Raw genomic sequence first — 19,957 nt, forward strand, 5'->3', positions numbered from 1 at the left:
ACAATGCACACGTAGTGGGGGGGGAGCATTTCATGAGATCATAGGGCACTGAAGGGACCATGTGACGTGGATAGACTACATATCCAGTATTGCGTCAATTCAGTGTATTATTAGAGATGAGCGAACCTGGAGCAGCTGGAGTCCATCCAAACTCGAACTTTCGGCATTTGATTAGCGGTGGCTGCTGAAGTTGGATAAAGCCCTAAGGCTATGTGGAAATCATGGATATAGTCATTGGCTGTATCCATGTTCTCCAGACAACCTTAGAGCTTTATCCAACTGCAGCCCCCGCTAATCAAATACCGAACATTTGGGTTCGGATCAACTTGAACCCGAACCTTGTTCGCTCATCTCTATGTATTATATATCTGAATTCTTGACTTAAAGGGGTATACCGGAGGTGGAAAAAAAAAAAATCAGATTAACTGGTGTCAGAATAATATACAGATTACTTCTATTTGAAAATCTCCAGTCTTCAAGTACTTACCAGCTGCTGTATGTCCTGCAGGAAGTGGTGTAATATTTCCAGTCTGACACAGTGCTCTCTGCTGCCACCTCTGTCCATTTCAGGAACTGTCCAGAGCAGTAGAAAATCCCCATAGAAAACCTCTCCTGCTCTGGACAGTTCCTGAAATGGACAGAGGTGGCAGCAGAGAGCACTGTGTCAGCTTGGAGAGAATACACCACTTCCTGCAGGACATACAGCAGCTGATAAGTACTGGAAGACAGGAGATTTTTAAACAGAAGTAAATTACAAATATTATTTAACTTTGTGACACCAGTTGATTAGAGAACATCTCCATCAGTGCTTTATGATAGCTGTGCTTATGGACTTTTTCATTCTTTCTAATTTTTTTATTCTTTTAAAACAAAACAATGAAAGTCAAATTAGGCCAGGTTCACACTGCAGTTTTTTAACGGATCCATTTTTAAATATTTACTTTCACGGTCAAACCTATTTTTGTGTACACTAAAAAGAAATCCAAAAGAAATGTCACACCATTGCATCCATATTTTCTATAAAACCGATACATTACACGGACAGCAAAAGCGCAGTGTGAACCCGGCCTTAGAGAAACATTGAGGAATTCCATGCAACGCTTCCAATCACCAGGGGAAACCGGCCGTGTTTAATCCGTCAAAACATCAAGGGGAACTATAGAGAAACATGTTCCAACAGGCCTCTCCTCAGTCACCATCTGCATTTGTGTTCTATTTCTTTTCAGATGAAAAAGACACAATTTACATTTCTAAGCAAAGCGTCTAAATCAGAACCAAGAGTCGGGTACGTGCCGGGACTCTAGCTGGGAGTCAGGTACAATGACCCAGATGTAGCTGCAATATTCTGTCCACAATCTGGGGCACTGGACTGTTCTCCCATAGACAGCCAGTAGGACACGGAGGCTGACGGGATTCCCGCCTCCTCTGTCTCCCCCTCCTCCCCCCTCCCTTCTGAGACATCTGATGTATACAAAACCCTGACAGGCTTTTAGCAGCAACTTTTTCGCTTTTTTAAGGTGGTGAAGGATAACCACAGTGAGTGCATCAGTAACTTGACCTCAGAATAACTCTTAGGCCCCATTCACACGTCCGTGTCAGTTTTTACTGTCAGGAAATCCTGATCAGGAGGCCTTAAATGTCATCAGGATAGTATCAGGATTTCCTGACAGTAATCCGTTTTTACCATCAGGAAACCATCAGGAAAAACCTTCAGGATTTCCTGATGAGAAAAAAAAATAGGACATGTATTTCTGCAAACTGGATGGTCATAGCTTGCAGAATTACAACTCCCATCATGCTTGGCTGACAGGTCATGATGGAAGTTGTACTTCTGCAGTCTGTGGTCACCCAGGTTGCAGTACATGATGGGAGTTGTACCTCTGCAGCCTGTGGCCATCCAGGTTGCAGAAGTACAACTCCCATCATGACCTGTCAGCAAGGCATGGTGGGAGTTGTACTTCTGCCACCTGGATGGCCACAGGCTGCAGAACTACAACTCCCATCATGGCCTGTCAGCAAGGCATGGTGGGAGTTGTACTTCTGCAACCTGGATGGCCACAGGCTGCAGAACTACAACTCCCATCATGGCCTGTCAGCAGGGGCATGGTGGGAGTTGTACTTCTGCAACCTGGATGGCCACAGGCTGCAGAAGTACAACTCCCATCATGACTTGTCAGCAGGGGCATGGTGGGAGTTGTACTTCTGCCACCTGGATGGCCACAGGCTGCAGAACTACAACTCCCATCATGGCCTGTCAGCAAGGCATGGTGGGAGTTGTACTTCTGCAACCTGGATGGCCACAGGCTGCAGAAGTACAACTCCCATCATGACCTGTCAGCAGGGCATGATGGGAGTTGTAATCTCACCTGTCCTGGTCTCCTGGCCGCCGGGGGGTGGGGATGGGGGGGGGGGGGGTGCGGGTGCCCCGAGTGGCCGCGGGGGGGTGCGGGGTGCCGCGAGTGGCCGCGGGGGGGTGCGGGGGTGCCGCGAGTGGCCGCGGGGGTGCCGCGAGTGGCCGCGGGGGGGTGCGGGGTGCCGCGAGTGGCCGCGGGGGGGTGCGGGGGTGCCGCGAGTGGCCGCGGGGGTGCCGCGAGTGGCCGCGGGGGGGTGCGGGGGTGCCGCGAGTGGCCGCGGGGGGGTGCGGGGGTGCCGCGAGTGGCCGCGGGGGGGTGCGGGGGTGCCGCGAGTGGCCGCGGGGGGGTGCGGGGGTACCTGCGGATGAAGAGCCAGCGAAGAGGCAGCAGGAGCAGAGGCGGAAGGTGAGTGGAACTCCGGACGCTTTCCTGATGTGCATCAGGAAAGCGTCCGGGGCCCAGGCGCTCCCATAGACTCCTATGGGGGCGTCCGGGCCGGATTTCCGGACGAAAATAGGACCGGTTCTAAAAAATCCGGTCCTATTTTCCGGAACGGACAGCCCTCCGGAAAATTCCGGAAGGGTGTCCGTGTCCAATGAAAGTCTATGCGTCCGGAAATCCGTCCGGATTTCCTGATAGGAAATCCGGGCGGTTTTTCCGGACGTGTGAAGGGGGCCTTAAAGCATTACAAAGAAGCTACAATGTTGCAGATACAGCCGGCAAAGAACTGGTAGGGAGGGGGGGAGGAGGGGGAGATGGAGAGAAAAGCTCACACACAGATTTTTGTGTTTTCAGCAGAAAGCAGCAGCTCAGAACTGGAGGAAGGAGACTGAATAGATAATAACAAGTATGAAAGGCAGCAACATATCAAAAGTTATGTTTGAGTGGAATACCCCTTTAAGAGGCTCTTTCATGAAGACAGACGGCCATCCATCCATGCATTACATGCAGTGCCTGCAGTAGAGATGCAGCATAGCATGATGACTATTTATCTGGAATACTGGGACAGGACAGCTGGAAGGGAAACCACTGATACTTAGCATCTCTCATCTCTGGTTCATGGAGGAAACAGGAGACAACCTAGTGAGGCCACTCAGTCAGCTAAATAATTCTTAATAAAGCAGGAAAATCTGAGTATTAATGGACCCAAACCAGAGATATAAACGCAATAGTATATAGCAGCATATATGCACTGACTGTACTGAAGAGCTGACAATTCACTACTGCACAGGAAAGCCTATAACCCTGTATATAAGGGCAGTAACCAGAGATGTCTCTAGTGCTGGAGTCCATTCTTATTACTTTCTAGCTGAATATCACTGTAACATCGCCGTGGAATTTTTTTTTTAACCATAGCAACTGTTACTATGTAATGGAGCGGAGGCATCGTGTACGATTGGTCACTCTTCTTAACCCTCCAGCATTATCAAATGAATCTGATATTTAAAGTGACAATTCTGTATATAACAACTGGGCCAGCTTATTGCTTCACATTATAGGTCTCATGGCAGCTGGCGGGCAGCGTCAACGTGAAAGCAACGTTAGCACCCCACCTCGCCTCGCACAACCAGGGTCCAAGGATTTCATGAGACCAAAGCTGCCTTCAGACTGCATTAAAATCTCAGAAAAGCGTATTTTTTGGTTTTTTTTACAAAAACGTCAGCAGCCAGATGTTAGCTGGAGTGCGGTTTTCTCTCCTCTCTGGTGTTTTTGAGGCTCCATGGCAGTTTTTTCAAAACGCAGCATGCTGAGGGGGTGGCGTTTTTTTCAGCAAACTGCAGTGTTTTTTCTCCTATAGACTTTAATGGGATTGTTCTGGATGTCTTAAAAACGCCATTGCTGTGCTTATGGAGTTGGGTTTTTTTTCTTGGTGTTTTTGTCACCTTTTGTGGTCCAGCAGCTACGCCATGTGATGGAAGAGGGAAACAAAAGGTCGGCACACAAAAATGCCTAAAAAAGCCATGCGCTAGAGTGGCTTTTTTTTTGGGGGGGGGGTTGGCTAAAAAAATATGAGTGAGGGCACCCCAAGGGCAACATGTGCCGTGTTTATATCCACAAAATATCCTATAAATAACAACACCGTTAATAAAAGGTGAATATCATCACATTGTCTAACTTGCTGGCTGCAATTCTTGGTCCTGTAATCGGCTGATTACACATCTGCATATTATAAGTTACTGTACAGTATAGCATTCAGCATGTGGTATATAATGTATAGTAACTGTATAACCCTGATAACACTGCAACAGCTGCATATGTGATATATAAGTTACTGTACAGTATAGCAGCATGTGGTATATAATGTATAGTAACTGTATAACCCTGATAACACTGCAACAGCTGCATATGTGATATATAAGTTACTGTACAGTATAGCAGCATGTGGTGTATAATGTATAGTATCTGTATAACCCTGATAACACAGCAGCTGGATATGTGATATATAAGTTACTGAACAGTATAGCAGCATGTGGTGTATAATGTATAGTAACTGTATAACCCTGATAACACAGCAGCTGGATATGTGATATATAAGTTACTGAACAGTATAGCAGCATGTGGTGTATAATGTATAGTAACTGTATAACCCTGATAACACAGCAGCAGCTGGACATGTGATATATAAGTTACTGAACAGTATAGCAGCATGTGGTGTATAATGTATAGTAACTGTATAACCCTGATAACACAGCAGCTGGATATGTGATATAGAAGTTACTGTACAGTATAGCAATCAGCATGGGGTGTATAATGTATAGTAACTGTATAACCCTGATAACACAGCAGCTGGATATGTGATATATAAGTTACTGTACAGTATAGCAGCATGTGGTATATAATGTATAGTAACTGTATAACCCTGATAACACAGCAGCTGGATATGTGATATATAAGTTACTGTACAGTATAGTATCAGCATGTGGTATATAATGTATAGTAACTGTATAACCCTGATAACAGCAGCTGGATATGTAATATAGAAGTTACTGTACAGTATAGCAGCATGTGGTGTATAAGGTATAGTAACTGTATAACCCTGATAACACAGCAGCTGGATATGTAATATAGAAGTTACTGTACAGTATAGCAGCATGTGGTGTATAAGGTATAGTAACTGTATAACCCTGATAACACTGCAACAGCTGCATATGTGATATATAAGTTACTGTACAGTATAGCAATCAGCATGTGGTGTATAATGTATAGTAACTGTATAACCCTGATAACACAGCAGCTGGATATATGATATATAAGTTACTGTACAGTATAGCATTCAGCATGTGGTGTATAATGTATAGTAACTGTATAACCCTGATAACACTGCAACAGCTGCATATGTGATATATAAGTTACTGTACAGTATAGCAATCAGCATGTGGTGTATAATGTATAGTAACTGTATAACCCTGATAACACAGCAGCTGGATATATGATATATAAGTTACTGTACAGTATAGCATTCAGCATGTGGTGTATAATGTATAGTAACTGTATAACCCTGATAACACTGCAACAGCTGCATATGTGATATATAAGTTACTTTACAGTATAGCAATCAGCATGTGGTATATAATGTATAGTAACTGTATAACCCTGATAACAAAGCAGCTGGATATGTGATATATAAGTTACTGTACAGTATAGCAGCATGTGGTATATAATATATAGTAACTGTATAACCCTGATAACACAGCAGCAGCTGGATATGTGATATATAAGTTACTGTACAGTATAGCAATCAGCATGTGGTATATAATGTATAGTAACTGTATAACCCTGATGCCTGGACTGCCAAAACTAAAGCTGGAGAGATGAAGGTTCCATATTTCTGCATTAGAACATAGAGAAAATTGCTGTTCCCAGAGCGGCCAAGGCAATTAAGTTATTCAAGTTGGTGGATGGGTTTTTATGGCTATTACCCTCCTGAATTTGCAAAGTTTTGTTCTACAAAGACCCCTCCCTCTCCCACTCCACAATAGAAGAGTCTCGTTTTTTTGGCAGCCGTGCATTACAATAGTAATGGAGCAATGCGTCTTGAGGCTCCCTTGCTACAATAGACAATGCATTCTCCTTCCATTGAGACGCTGCTGGAGGTGAGCAACAGTCCCTCACATAAAATAATTGTAAAACACAAACAATAGAACGACCTTCATCGTATTGTTTTACTGTAACCATAAAGAGAGAACGATAGAGAACTTACACAACCCGTTATACTGTAGCTATTATATCGGTATGTAACAAAAACACCAAAGAAAACAGCCACACACACAGCAATTATGTTTTTGAGACAATCAGATGTCCCATCTCCCCAGCTCTTGTCACAGCTCCCGTCTCCCATCTCCCCCACTGCTGTCACCCGTTCCCATCTCCCCCACTGCTGTCACCAATTCCTATCTCCCCCACTCCTGCCATCTGCTTCCATCTTCCCAGCTCCTGTGACCCGCTCCCATCTCCCCTGCTCCTGTGACCCGCTCCCATCTCCCCTGCTGCTGTCACCGTTCCCATTTCCCCTGCTGCTGTCACCCGCTCCTATCTCCCCCGCTGCTGTCACTCGCTATTATCTCCCCCGCTGCTGTCACCCGCTCCCATCTCCCCCGCTGCAGTCACTCGCTTCCATCTTCCCTGCTACTATCACAGAGCGGACGCTCCGTAAAAAGACTGAACATGTAAATAAGGCCTAAGGCAATGTGAAGCCAGTCTGAATGGGGTCATACAATGACCTATGAGAAGAGATGAGGGATGAGTCTCGAGCGCGTTCTCGATCATCCAAACCTGAGTGTGCAGCATTTGATTACAGGTGCCTCCAGAAGTTTTAAGCAGCCCTAATGCTGCCTGGAAAACATGAAACAGACTATGGTCTATGGCGGTATCCATGTTTTCCCAGACTCCTTAGGACAGCATCCACCTTCTTCAGCCACTGGAAATCAAAAGCTGCCCGCTCAGGTTTGGATAAATGAGAACGCGCTCAAGAGTCCCTCATCTCAACTTTAAGGGCCCTATTCACAGTAACGATAATCGGCCGGATAGGCCCTATTTGGCCCGATTCGGCCGATTATCGTTCGGTGAAATAGAGAGAGCGATCAGCCGATGATCGTGTCATCGGCTGATCGTTTATTTAGGGCCAGACCTAAAATCATCGTTCCCCCACCGCGCATCGCTACGGTTGAATAGCGGTGCACGTTGGGCGACCGACGATTTCACAAGCAGCAGCATCATCATACATTACCTGGCCAGGCTTCTTCTCCGCGCTGTCTTCATCCCCGGGTCCCGCGCTCTCTATCTTCAGAATGGCCGGTCAGCTGACGTAGCGCTCAGCCAATCACAGGCCGGGACCGCCGCAGCCTGTGATTGGCTGAGTGTGGCCTGTCAGCTGACCGGCCATTCTGAAGATAGAGAGCGCGGGACCCGGGGATGAAGACAGCGCGGAGAAGCAGCCCTGCAGGTAATGTATGATGCTGCAAGGACATCGGTAACGATGTCCTTGCAGCCCTCGCTCAACGATCATCGGGCCGTGGAATAGGCCCAGTAAACAAGCGGCGGTCTAGCAGATCTCGGCTCGTTTACATCGTTGATCGGGCCCTCCTCGGCCCGTGGAATAGGACCCTAAGGAATCTACCACTAAGTGCTGGCACCAGATGCGTCTAATGTGTCAGGAGTTCTTTCTACAGTCTATATTTTTGCAGGTTTTAAGTCACTTGGCCGCATCGATATACATATATTTACTGTAGGTGTGAGCACTTGATTTGTTGACAACTTTATATTTACTTATTTGGTCTTTCTATGAGGATAATAGCCATAAGCAAATACTCAATCACACACTCAAAGACCAAAGTGTGACCGATGAAATATGGTTCAATGACAGACCATGCAGAGCTTTACCTACCTGCAGTGCACTAATCCATGTATTCACCTGTTGTTACCGAAAACTGTCAATCATGGTAGGTCTCTACTAGAGATGAGCGAACCTGGAGCAGCTGGAGTCCATCCGAACCCGAACTTTCGGCATGTGATTAGCGGTGGCTGCTGAAGTTGGATAAAGCCCTAAGGCTATGTGGAAATCATGGATATAGTCATTGGCTGTATCCATGTTTTCCAGACAACCTTAGAGCTTTATCCAAGTTCAGCAGCCCCCGCTAATCAAATGCCGAACGATCGGGTTCGGGTGGACTTAATCACGCTCCAGGTTCGCTCATCTCTAGTCTCTACAGATCACACCAGCAGAAATACAACCCTTCAAGGATCTGGCTTTGCTCGGTTCTGACACAGCAATTATTCTTTTTTAAGTTTTTATTTTTATTTTTCTTCACATTTCAAAAAACACAGCTTTACCAATTAGCAAATTACTTTTATGAAAAGATATCAATCTTTCAAATAGTTTCAAAATGGAATGCTTATGCATATTTACAGTGTCACTGTCATCATAAAAAACTTTTGAGAGTCGCTCTCTTGTGATCCTCTTGTTGTCTTGTCCTATCTTGTCCGGTTTGTTTAAATTAAAAAAAAAAAAAAACTTTTGACATGTCACACGCCAGAAGTTATGATCCGTCCGGGTCTGAGTGTTCATACCTGTACCGATCGGGAGAATAAGCACGTCCACTCTCAGTTTTGTGTCGGGAGAGGACCGTGCTTAGTGCGGTCTTCTCCTGGCTCATTCTCATGATTGGTACCGATCGGACTTGGACTGATTAAAACTTTTGACATGTCTCTATGATGTCTCTTTAACATGTCAAAAGGGTAAACTTTTATGCCAATATACCATCAGGCACTGATGGGGGGATGCCAATGGCACAGTCCTTTTTTAGAATTGCCGCCCAATTCCCACGCACAGCGGCAGTCATTTTTTTTCCGAGCCCCGGCCTGCGCGGGAGCACTGGAAGCAGGCCCACCGAGCACCAGTGTGACGGAACCCTCTCCCCTCTGTGTCGTGTCTCTATTGATTCTAATGGAGCCGGGTCACAGAGGGGAGGGGGTTTCATCACACTGGTGGGCGGCAATGCTGCCCCCAGTACTCTGGGGCAGGCTGGTGCTCGGAAAATGACCAAAACTTCATACAAAATATCACAATGAATATTGTGCCGCTGTCCCAGGAATATAGAACTCAAAGCTGCTTTACAATCTCAATCTGACTGTTGAGTTACACAAAAGTACATGTATTATATAATCCTATTAACGGGAAGAGCATGCCTGCGAGCATGGACTAGGTCGTACAGTAAGAGCTGCAGAAGCGGAAAGAAGCTGCTGGAATCAGATCCCATTCGTGTGCATTATACCATTCACTTCTTACCACGTGCACCATAATATATTGCAAATTCCTGACAATGAGATGTCAAAGAAGACAATGAACAGTTTAGAGGTAATCAACTGTTATTGTTAGAAAATACTCATACACACAGGTCATACACACAGGTCATACACACAGGTCATACACACAGGTCATGCACACAGGTCATGCACACAGGTCATGCACACAGGTCATGCACACAGGTCATACACACAGGTCATACACACAGGTCATACACACAGGTCATGCACACAGGTCATGCACACAGGTCATGCACACAGGTCATACACACAGGTCATACACACAGGTCATACACACAGGTCATACACACAGGTCATGCACACAGGTCATGCACACAGGTCATACACACAGGTCATACACACAGGTCATGCACACAGGTCATGCACACAGGTCATACACACAGGTCATGCACACAGGTCATACACAGCCGCTGTACTATAGGCTACAAAGCTCCAATATACAGAATTCTTCTTGATGAATTTTCAAACTCAAAAATATAGTACGCTCAATGATGCGGCTATTGCTTCTAGGGTTTCTTGTCCTCTGAGTGAATTAAGTAGCAGCACTTATATAATAAAAATATATATATATATTAAAGTATATAGTTATACATTTAAAAATATATAGTTTAAGGGGTAGTTTAGGAAAAAAAATTCTTTCAAATCAACTGGTGTCAGAAAGTGCCAGAGATTCGTAATGTACTATTATTAAAAAAAGTCTCCAGTCTTCCAGTACTTATCAGCTGCTGTATGTCCTGCGGAAGTAGTGTATTCTCTCCAGTGTGACCCACTGCTCTCTGCTGCCACCTCTGTCCATGTCAGGAACTGTCCAGAGCAGCAGCAAAGCCTCATAGAAAACCTCTCCTGCTCTGGACAGTTCCTGACATGGACAGAGGTGGCAGCAGAGAGCACTGTGTGAGACCGGACACCACTTCTTGCAGGACATACAGCAGCTGATAAGTACTGGAAGATTGGAGATTTTTGTAATAGACATAAATTACAAATCTCTGGCACCAGTTGAGTTAAAAGAAAAAAACATTTGGGTGAAAAACCCCATTAAAATTAGGTGGTACCACAACCAGCATCACCACCCTGTTCCAAAGCCCAATATTTAGGAGCAAGTGAGCGCCGACCTATTGTTGCCTCGGCTATTACACCCACAGTCATCAAATAGGGAGGAGTGGGGGAGGGGGGGGATTGTTAGATCGTCCAAGTAGCAAGTGGCGGAAATGGCGGCTGTCTGCTGCTGCCGCTCGTTACACGGCCGGCACATTGTCACCATCATTGTTGTTTTTATTCAACAAGCTGAAAGATAATGATCAGCCAAGATCGTGCCAATCGTTGTCTTTCAGCATGAGCTATTACACCAAACCATTATCGCCCAGAGCGGCTGTTAATCGGCCAAGTATATGGCGGATAATCATTTCGTGTAATAGTACCTTTAAAAGTATACAGCACAAGACCCCTGACTGGCTGCAGTATATGGGCCCATCATAAACAAAGCTGGCAGGCATGAACCGGGCGAGCATAGTTTCTCCTTTTTATTACAATGGGAAGACGTCATTTATCAGATAAAATAAATTGTATCAAATAAAATAAAGATAAATATAAATATATATATTATATAAAAATATTCTTCAGAGAAGTACACAGATTGTATTATCTCACATATACTAATAATACTTCTGATGAGAGTCAGCTGACTGCTCGGAGTGCTGCTGTATGTGCAGGTTCCCCTTTATACACAGCACAGGAGTCTCCACATTTACCTGTAATAATACACTAAGTATTGTCACTTTATAGAATCTTATGCTTCATCAGAGTCAGGAAGCATTGTGTCAGCTCCTAGAGAACAGCTTGTATACAATCCTATCAGCAACTGAAACGATGCTGTCAGTCCCATGGCCGGTCCCTGCCCTAGGCTTCCTTAGTTACACAAACAGAGCTCGGCTTGTGTCCGCCCTCAGGAATGTATTCTGCATTTACAACTCAATGTTTGCAGTCTACACAATCACGCGTGGCTTGCTGCTGACGTGTACGGCAACTGGAGACCGGCGTCCAGGTCACCACATACCACCCCACTGTCACTAGCACAGGAGTATATCAGAGTACAAAGACCTGTAGGCCAGACAGATCCTAAAGCATGCCACAATGCTGAATAAGTGGTCAGTATTTTGCAACCAAAACCAGGAGTGGATTGGAAACACAGAAAGGCTATGTTCACACACTGCTGAAATTGAGTGGATGGCCGACATTTAAAGGGAACCTGTCACCGCTGACTTGGGCACAGAGCCTGCCCGACCCCCCGGTGCAGCCCCCGGATACTTACCCTTTCCGGTGAGTCCCGCTCCTGGAGCCGGTCCCGGGAAGAAGATATCAGCGCCCGAAGCCATGCGTGCTGCAGAGAGAAGTCTGATGCCCATAAAGAATGACGGCTCCATTCATTGTCTATGGCCATCGGACTCATCTCAGGTAATTTGCATACAACGTGTGCACGGCTTCGGGCGCTGATATCTTCGTCCCGGGACCCGCTCCAGGAGAGGAATTTTCCGAAAAGGGTAAGTATCCAGGGGCTGCACCGGGGGGGGAGGGGGGGGGGTTCTGGAAGGCTGTTCCAGAAACGAGCAGGTCAAGAATCTAGAAATGTCTTCAGGGTGCATTCACACATACAGGATCCGCAGCAGATTTGATGGTGCAGATTTGATGGTGTGTTCAGTTATTTAGATCAAATCTGCTGCAGAACCGCAGCATAAAATCCGCTGCGATACGGTGTGTGTGTGAAGCTACCCTTAATTGGTTTTTATACTCCATAGGTGCAGACCGCCTGGCACACAGAGTGATAAGATTAGCAATAAGTAGTGGTGAATCTTGCATCACTACTTACTGTAAAGAGCAGGGATTCCCCTCATTATGACAGGAATCCCTGCTCTAAACAGGTGTTCCTCCACAGCGGAGGCAGAGAGAGAGGAAGGAGCGGACACCTGGTTAAACTTGCTGCGCCAACCTTGCTTCTCCCTACTGAGGGGCACAGCTCCTCCAGCTCTCTGAACCCTTCTCCGGGCCACTGGCGCCAATGGCCTGGAGAAGAGCGCAGGGAGCTGGGGCAGGCTGGAGGAGTTGTTCCCCACAGCGAAGAGAAGCAAGGGGGGCACGGCAAGTTCAACCAGGTGCCAGCTCCTTCCTCTCTCTCTGCCTCCGCTGTGGAGGAACGCCTTTTTAAAACTGGGATTCCCCTCAATATAAGGGGAAGCCCCGCTCCTGTTCCCGAACACGTCAATAATGGTCAGCTGAACTAAAGTTCAGCTGACAGTTATCTCCGTGATTCTGTTCAGAAACCGATGTGTTCGAGAACAGAGGATTGCTATATATATTTTACAATAAACTTTGTGACAGAGGATCCTATCCTCCAACACACACAACCTCTCTTTGCTTAATACAGTACACATCATAGTATTCTCCTGTATTTGTAGGCTAATAACACCGTATCTGCAATGCCGCCCATGTACTTATTCATTCACAATGCATCACATCGTCTACCAGTGAGTCAGGGCACGTTCTACTGTACATCTTGGCAATGAGTAAAATATTTATGGAAATGAGTGCAGCAATCCCGGCATATTGCGTCTATAGCGCCCAGCATCTGGCATCAGGGCGAGACTCGCAAACAGATAAACACAGTGGTACGGAGGCTACAATCTGCTGGTGCCATACTGTAACTCATCATTATCTGCAAATACATAGGAGGATAATGGCGCTGCACTTAGGGCCCTGTTACACCCAAACATTATTGTGCCGAAAATCGTTATATCGTTCAAATCTGAGCGATAATCTTTTTGCAGGTATGCAGGTAACAATCAAACGACTAACGAAAATTGTTTGTATGTCTGTGATTGCATCTTTTGAGCCGACAAGAAAATCTTGTTAATCATCCGTCACTTTGCTCATTTGTTGGGATCATAAAAAATATAGAGTGAAGGAGTATACTCTATAAGGGCCAGTTCACACAGAGTACCAATTCTTTCGAGCGGAGAGAGGAGGCACGCGAGCCTCCCATAGACTGCCAGTATGAAACGGAGGCTGGCGGAATTCCGCCAGTTTTGCTCAGTGTGAAGTGGTCCTAAGGAATATAGAGTATACGAACAGTCGTAACAAACCATTTTCCAGCTCTGCTGCCTAATACCAAGTGGACGCATGGCATAAGACTGGCAATAACACATGAACCACCGACAGTTCTATATCATATGAATGACGATCCCATTTAATACCACAACACAAACCCATGAAATCCACAAATAATGTATTCCGGATCTGCTACATACACAAGACGAGCCTTCACTTTGACCCTAAAGCCTGGCATGTAACGTAAGACGTCTTTTAAGCTCTTTCTTTCCTCGATTTTTTTAGGTGACTCATGACTTTCACACATTTTCTCTTATACCTGATGCCCCATTTTAACAAGATCTAATTTTGGCAGATGATACCGTCCTATGCAGCAAAAAATGGCAAAGAAGTGACTGTATTTACTGAGTGTAGGGAACCTTGGCTCTATAGCTGTTAGAAAACTACAACTCCTATCATGCCTGGACATCCTAAGGCTGTCCAGGCATGATGGGAGTTGTAGTTTTGCAACAGCCAGAGAGCCAAGGTTCCCTATGCCTGCTATATAGTTATAGATTTTGCAGTCAGTATATATAGAGGCTACTCACCTTGTAACCTTTGCATCACATTTGCAATGTCCCGGGTGTTCCTGTTGACTAGCCGAGAGGTGGCCATGTTGACTCTTCCGGGTATCCTTAGCAAAAGGAATGTTCACTCCAAGTTTAGCTCTTAGGATGTTAGACGATATCATGAAGCATCCTCCACCTTCTATTCCCACTAGGCAGCAGATGCTTGAGTCACTGTCGTCTGGCACCCAAACAAAAGCAAGGCCGGTCACGACTGCGGTGCCGCTTTTAATTTCTTCTTACGGGTCCCTGTCCTTCTCACCGAGAGCTTAAGCCGCCTGAAAAGACAGAGAGGTAGGATTTAGAAGGCAACACTAAAACCTGTAATCTCATTAGTAATTCTGACAAAGACTGGCAGTCCGGGATATGCTGCATCACTTGTGCCAAGCAGACTGTTACTGTAGTGAGTCCATCGGGCGGATTGAGTGAAAGAGCCATAAACAAACAGAGTCAACCCTGCGAGCTATACATCAGCTCTCCTTATATCAAAGACAAAGCTGCCATGCAGGATTCTTAGAGAAAAACATGACCTACATTTGTACTAAAGCAACAAGATAAGCAATGTAAAGAGAACAGATCGTAGAAACACTGGAAAGAATACACCACTTCCTGCAGGACATACAGCAGCTGATAAGTAGCGGAGGACTCGAGATTTTAAAATAGAAGTAAATTACAAATCTATATAATTTTCTGACACCTGTTGATTTACATTAACTTTTTTAATCTTTAACCCCTTTAAATGTATTTATTTATTTTAAGAATTTATGGTGATTTGTTTTCTAATTTTTCATTTTACTATTTGAATAATAAAATAATTCTGAAATCTTGTGTCTTCCGCTCTGGCCGTTGGGCTCAAAAATATTCAGATGTTTACTGTGTGGTACAGAAAACTTTTCAGCAGTGGTCTCAGTATACGCTCCCCATGCTGTGGTGTACGTGGGCATACCGGCTGGCTGGTTGGCCGATGTATATCACAAATGTAAGTCTACTCTTACGTGTCAGTATAGCCCAAGGCAGAAATGTTATTTAATCTCCCCAACGTCTTTCCATTAATCAAAATTAACTAGGCGGCCAGCAGGGAAAAGAAATAAGACAAGTTCTACATGTGTAATACATCAGTATTTTCAGCAATAAATTGAAAATGTGTTGATTCATTACACAAAACGTTAACCCCTTAAGGGCCGAGCCAATTTTCATTTTTGCACTTTTATTTTTTCCTCTTCATGTTTTAAAGGCCATAGCATTTATATTTTTTCACCTAGTCTCCTTATTTTATGCAAAACTAATTAGACTTTGCTATACCTTGCTTGCGTATATACAACATTTTGACAGCGGATATATAATTCCTATGGTGCCACAGCAGCTGTAGTGTATTTGTTATAAAATAAGAGAAATCTGAGTAATATTTATATGTAAAAATCACTGACAATTCCACCTGTATATTTGGTGGAAAAGAGTGTACTACATGTGTAAAAAGACACACTATCACTGAAAACATGTAGATCTAAAACTTAATAAATTTTATTAGGTATACATTAAAAACGTGGTCACAATAAATAATTACCATATAGGTCAATCAATTAGATACAAACGGCACTAAACCAAAAATTCATAGTGTGTTTCACAAATCGTGAGATGACACATCATACCCCTACCAACAAGTATATACGTCTTGCATAGTAAGTTATGGCACCTATCTGCCACCCCGGTCTCTACGCGTTTCTCCCCTCTGGGATCATCAGGAGACCAACCAGCAGCAAGCAAATAAATGGGGTCAAGACTACCACTAATCCAACATGTCACTCTGGACAATAAAATATAAATAGTGGGAAAGCACTGAAAAATTCATACTTCACCCTGTGGTGTCAAAAACATACACAGCTCAATCAGGTAAAGAGTGTCACGATGGACAAACAGTGCAGTAATAAAACCAGGCTCACACAGAGCCACTCACGATCCCCGCGACCAGATGTACGGTCTCGTATAGGACGTCCTCGGCACTACTATACGGGACCGTACTGCAGAGCTTTCCTTACTGCACTCCTGCCTTACTTGGCCGGCTGTGAGGGCATGGACATCACTTCCTCCTCTACTGCCCTTACTTGGCCGGCTGTGAGGGCATGGACATCACTTCCTCCTCTACTGCCCTTATTTGGCCGGCTGTGAGGGCAGATGACATCACTTCCTCCTCTACTGCCCTTACTTGGCCGGCTGTGAGGACAGATGACATCACTTCCTCCTCTACTGCCCTTACTTAGCGGCTGTGAGGGCAGATGACATCACTTCCTCCTCTACTGCCCTTACTTAGCGGCTGTGAGGACAGATGACATCACTTCCTCCTCTACTGCCCTAACTTGGCCGGCTGTGAGGGCAGATGGCATCACTTTCTCCTCTACTGCCCTTACTTGGCCGGCTGTGAGGGCAGCTGACATCACTTCCTCCTCTACTGCCCTTACTTAGCGGCTGTGAGGACAGATGACATCACTTCCTCCTCTACTGCCCTAACTTGGCCGGCTGTGAGGGCAGATGGCATCACTTTCTCCTCTACTGCCCTTACTTGGCCGGCTGTGAGGGCAGCTGACATCACTTCCTCCTCTACTGCCCTTACTTGGCCGGCTGTGAGGGCAGCTGACATCACTTCCTCCTCTACTGCCCTTATTTGGCTGGCTGTGAGGGCAGATGACATCACTTCCTCCTCTACTGCCCTTACTTAGCGGCTGTGAGGACAGATGACATCACTTCCTCCTCTACTGCCCTTTCTTGGCCGTCTGTGAGGACAGATGACATCACTTCCTCCTCTACTGCCCTTACTTAGCGGCTGTGAGGACAGATGACATCACTTCCTCCTCTACTGCCCTTTCTTGGCCATCTGTGAGGGCAGATGGCATCACTTCCTCCTCTACTGCCCTTACTTGGCCGGCTGTGAGGGCAGCTGACATCACTTCCTCCTCTACTGCCCTTACTTGGCCGGCTGTGAGGGCAGATGACATCACTTCCCCCTCTACTGCCCTTACTTAGCGGCTGTGAGGACAGATGACATCACTTCCTCCTCTACCGCCCTTACTTGGCCGGCTGTGAGGGCAGATGACATCACTTCCCCCTCTACTGCCCTTACTTGGCCGGCTGTGAGGGCAGGCGACATCACTTCCTCCTCTACTGCCCTTACTTGTCCGGCTGTGAGGGCAGGCGACATCACTTCCTCCTCTACTGCCCTTACTTGGCCGGCTGTGAGGGCAGATAACATCACTTCCCCCTCTACTGCCCTTACTTGGCCGGCTGTGAGGGCAGATAACATCACTTCCTCCTCTACTGCCCTTACTTGTCCGGCTGTGAGGGCAGGCGACATCACTTCCTCCTTTACTACCCTTACTTGGCCGTCTCTGAGGGCAGATAACATCACTTCCTTCCTCTACTGCCCTTACTCGGCCCAAGCAAGTCTGCATGGATTTATTTTTAAACATATAATGACACAATAGCTTTAAAGGGAAACTATCAGCAGGTTAGAAGAATCTAACCTGCTGATGGCCTCCTATTGTGCTCGGGGTGCCGAGGAGGAAGCTGCGTCTCTTACCTTTCTCCTCAGTCCCATTCCCCTGTGTTAGGGACTGTCATGGACTACAGGAAAAAGGCAGACGCAGACAGGTGGGCCCTAGGCTGGAACCTACCCCCTCTCCCTGCCTACTTACCACAATCTGCCCTGGATGGCAGCGGGTAACTTGGAGACAGTGAACAAGGGCGACAGTAATACTTAGCAGGACAAGAACAAACAAAACACAATACGGCGAGGTCAACAGTCCGGGTGATAACAGGTGGGCAGCAAGGGTACAAAAACAAGATCCAGAGAATAGTCAGAAACGAAGCCAAAGTCACAACCAGAGGAAAACAGAGGTACAAAGACTCAGAGGCTGGCCGATAGTCAGGTCAGGAGGATAGCAAGGATAGTCAATAGAGATGAGCGAACCTCGAGCATGCTGGAGTCCATCCGAACCCCAACGCTCGGTATTCGATTAGCTGTGGCTGCTTAAGTTGGATAAAGCTCTAAGGTTGTCTGGAAAACATGGATACAGCCAATGACTATATCCATGATTTCCACATAGCCTTAGGGCTTTATCCAACTTCAGCAGCCACCACTAATCACATGCCGAAGGTTCGGGTTCGGATCGACTCCAGCTGCTCCAGGTTCTCTCATCTCTAATAGTCAGTGTACCTTAGCAGAGGGCAAGAGAAGCCAGAAGATACACAGGAGACTACAGGGATGCTTGGCTAGCTAGGAATCTAGACTAAATAACCAGCAACTAGTACAGACGCTGGAGGTGTTTTATGGTAAACCAGGGGTCAGGTTGGCTGAGCTCCTGATCTCCAGCCATAGAAACCCGAGCACAATGTACACAGAAAGTGAGAGAAAACCTGCCAGTCACAGAATAACTAAAGCAAACCAAAGTTAAAGGGGTTATCCAGCGCTACAAAAACATGGCCACTTTCTTTGAGAGACAGCACCGCTCTTGTCTCCAGTTAGGGTGGAGTTTGCCACTTAGTATTGGGGTCCTATTAGATGAAGCGATTTTTAACAATTAACTATTAATAGTAAATTAACCGCAAACGACTTAGTTTATCGTTAACCTGAAAATCGCTCACCATATTATACAAACTGATAGTCGTTATTTATGATGGTTACTACGATTGATTACTCCGATTGGTTACTCTGCAAATCCTTCTAGCGTGAAGTTCAATGGGGTTACATACCCGCTGCGAGTATGTAAACCGGCCCCTTTAACCCCCCGCAGCATACATTACCTGCTCGGCGCTGTGGCTGCATGTGAGGCTCCCAGCTCCCATCGGTTCTGCTCAGCCAATCAGTGCACAGCAGCCATTATTGGCTGAGCGGGACCGACGGGAGTCGGGGCTTCACATGCAGCCGTGGCGCTGAGCATGTAATGTATGCTGCGGGGGGTTAAAGGGGCCGGGTTACATACCCACAGCTGAAAGAAAATTGCGCTGTGGGTATGTAACCCCACTGAACAAGGATTTGCAGCGAATTTCGATGCAAACTCACAGCGTGAAATCTGCTGCGAATCTTGTACGTGTCAACCTACCCTAACAACGTTGTTGGTTTCAGCACCAAACGAACAATGAGGGATTTCTCGTTAGCCCTTGGATCGTTATCTGCATTTACACAAAAGGATTATCGTTTAAATTCGAAAACAACGATAATTTGCTCAATAATCATCCCTTACAGTATAAGGATATTATAAACCGCTGAGTTAGAACCGAGAGTCACTATGTTAGGGTCCTATTAGTCAAAGCGATTTTTAACAATTAACGATATACAATCGCAAACGGTTTATCGTTAACCTGAAATCGTTCACCATATTACACAGAATGATAGTCGTTAGTTACGATCGTTACTAGGATCGTTTAGGGTCCATTTACACGAAGATTATCTGACAGATTATCTGCCAAAGATTTAAAGCCAAAGCCAGAAACAGACTATAAACAGAGAACAGGTCATAAAGGAAAAACAGATTTCTCCTCTTTTCAAATCCATTCCTGGCTTTGGCTTCAAATCTTTGGCAGATA

At 45.8% G+C, this 19,957-nt stretch overlaps 1 protein-coding gene across 1 annotated transcript in view; it reads right to left on the minus strand.

Annotated features, from left to right (window-relative positions):
• The window catches only part of SYNE1 (spectrin repeat containing nuclear envelope protein 1), a 385,540-nt gene that overhangs the window by 270,169 nt on the left and 95,414 nt on the right, over nt 1-19,957 (minus strand). The window contains exon 3 of the mRNA XM_069955314.1: nt 14,363-14,658. Within this exon, the coding sequence (XP_069811415.1) occupies nt 14,363-14,429 (67 nt within the window). The 5' untranslated portion in view covers nt 14,430-14,658. The remainder of the gene's footprint in view (nt 1-14,362; nt 14,659-19,957) is intronic.

The sequence above is a fragment of the Dendropsophus ebraccatus genome, chromosome 15 (genome assembly GCF_027789765.1).
Source record: "Dendropsophus ebraccatus isolate aDenEbr1 chromosome 15, aDenEbr1.pat, whole genome shotgun sequence".
Lineage (NCBI taxonomy): Eukaryota > Metazoa > Chordata > Amphibia > Anura > Hylidae > Dendropsophus > Dendropsophus ebraccatus.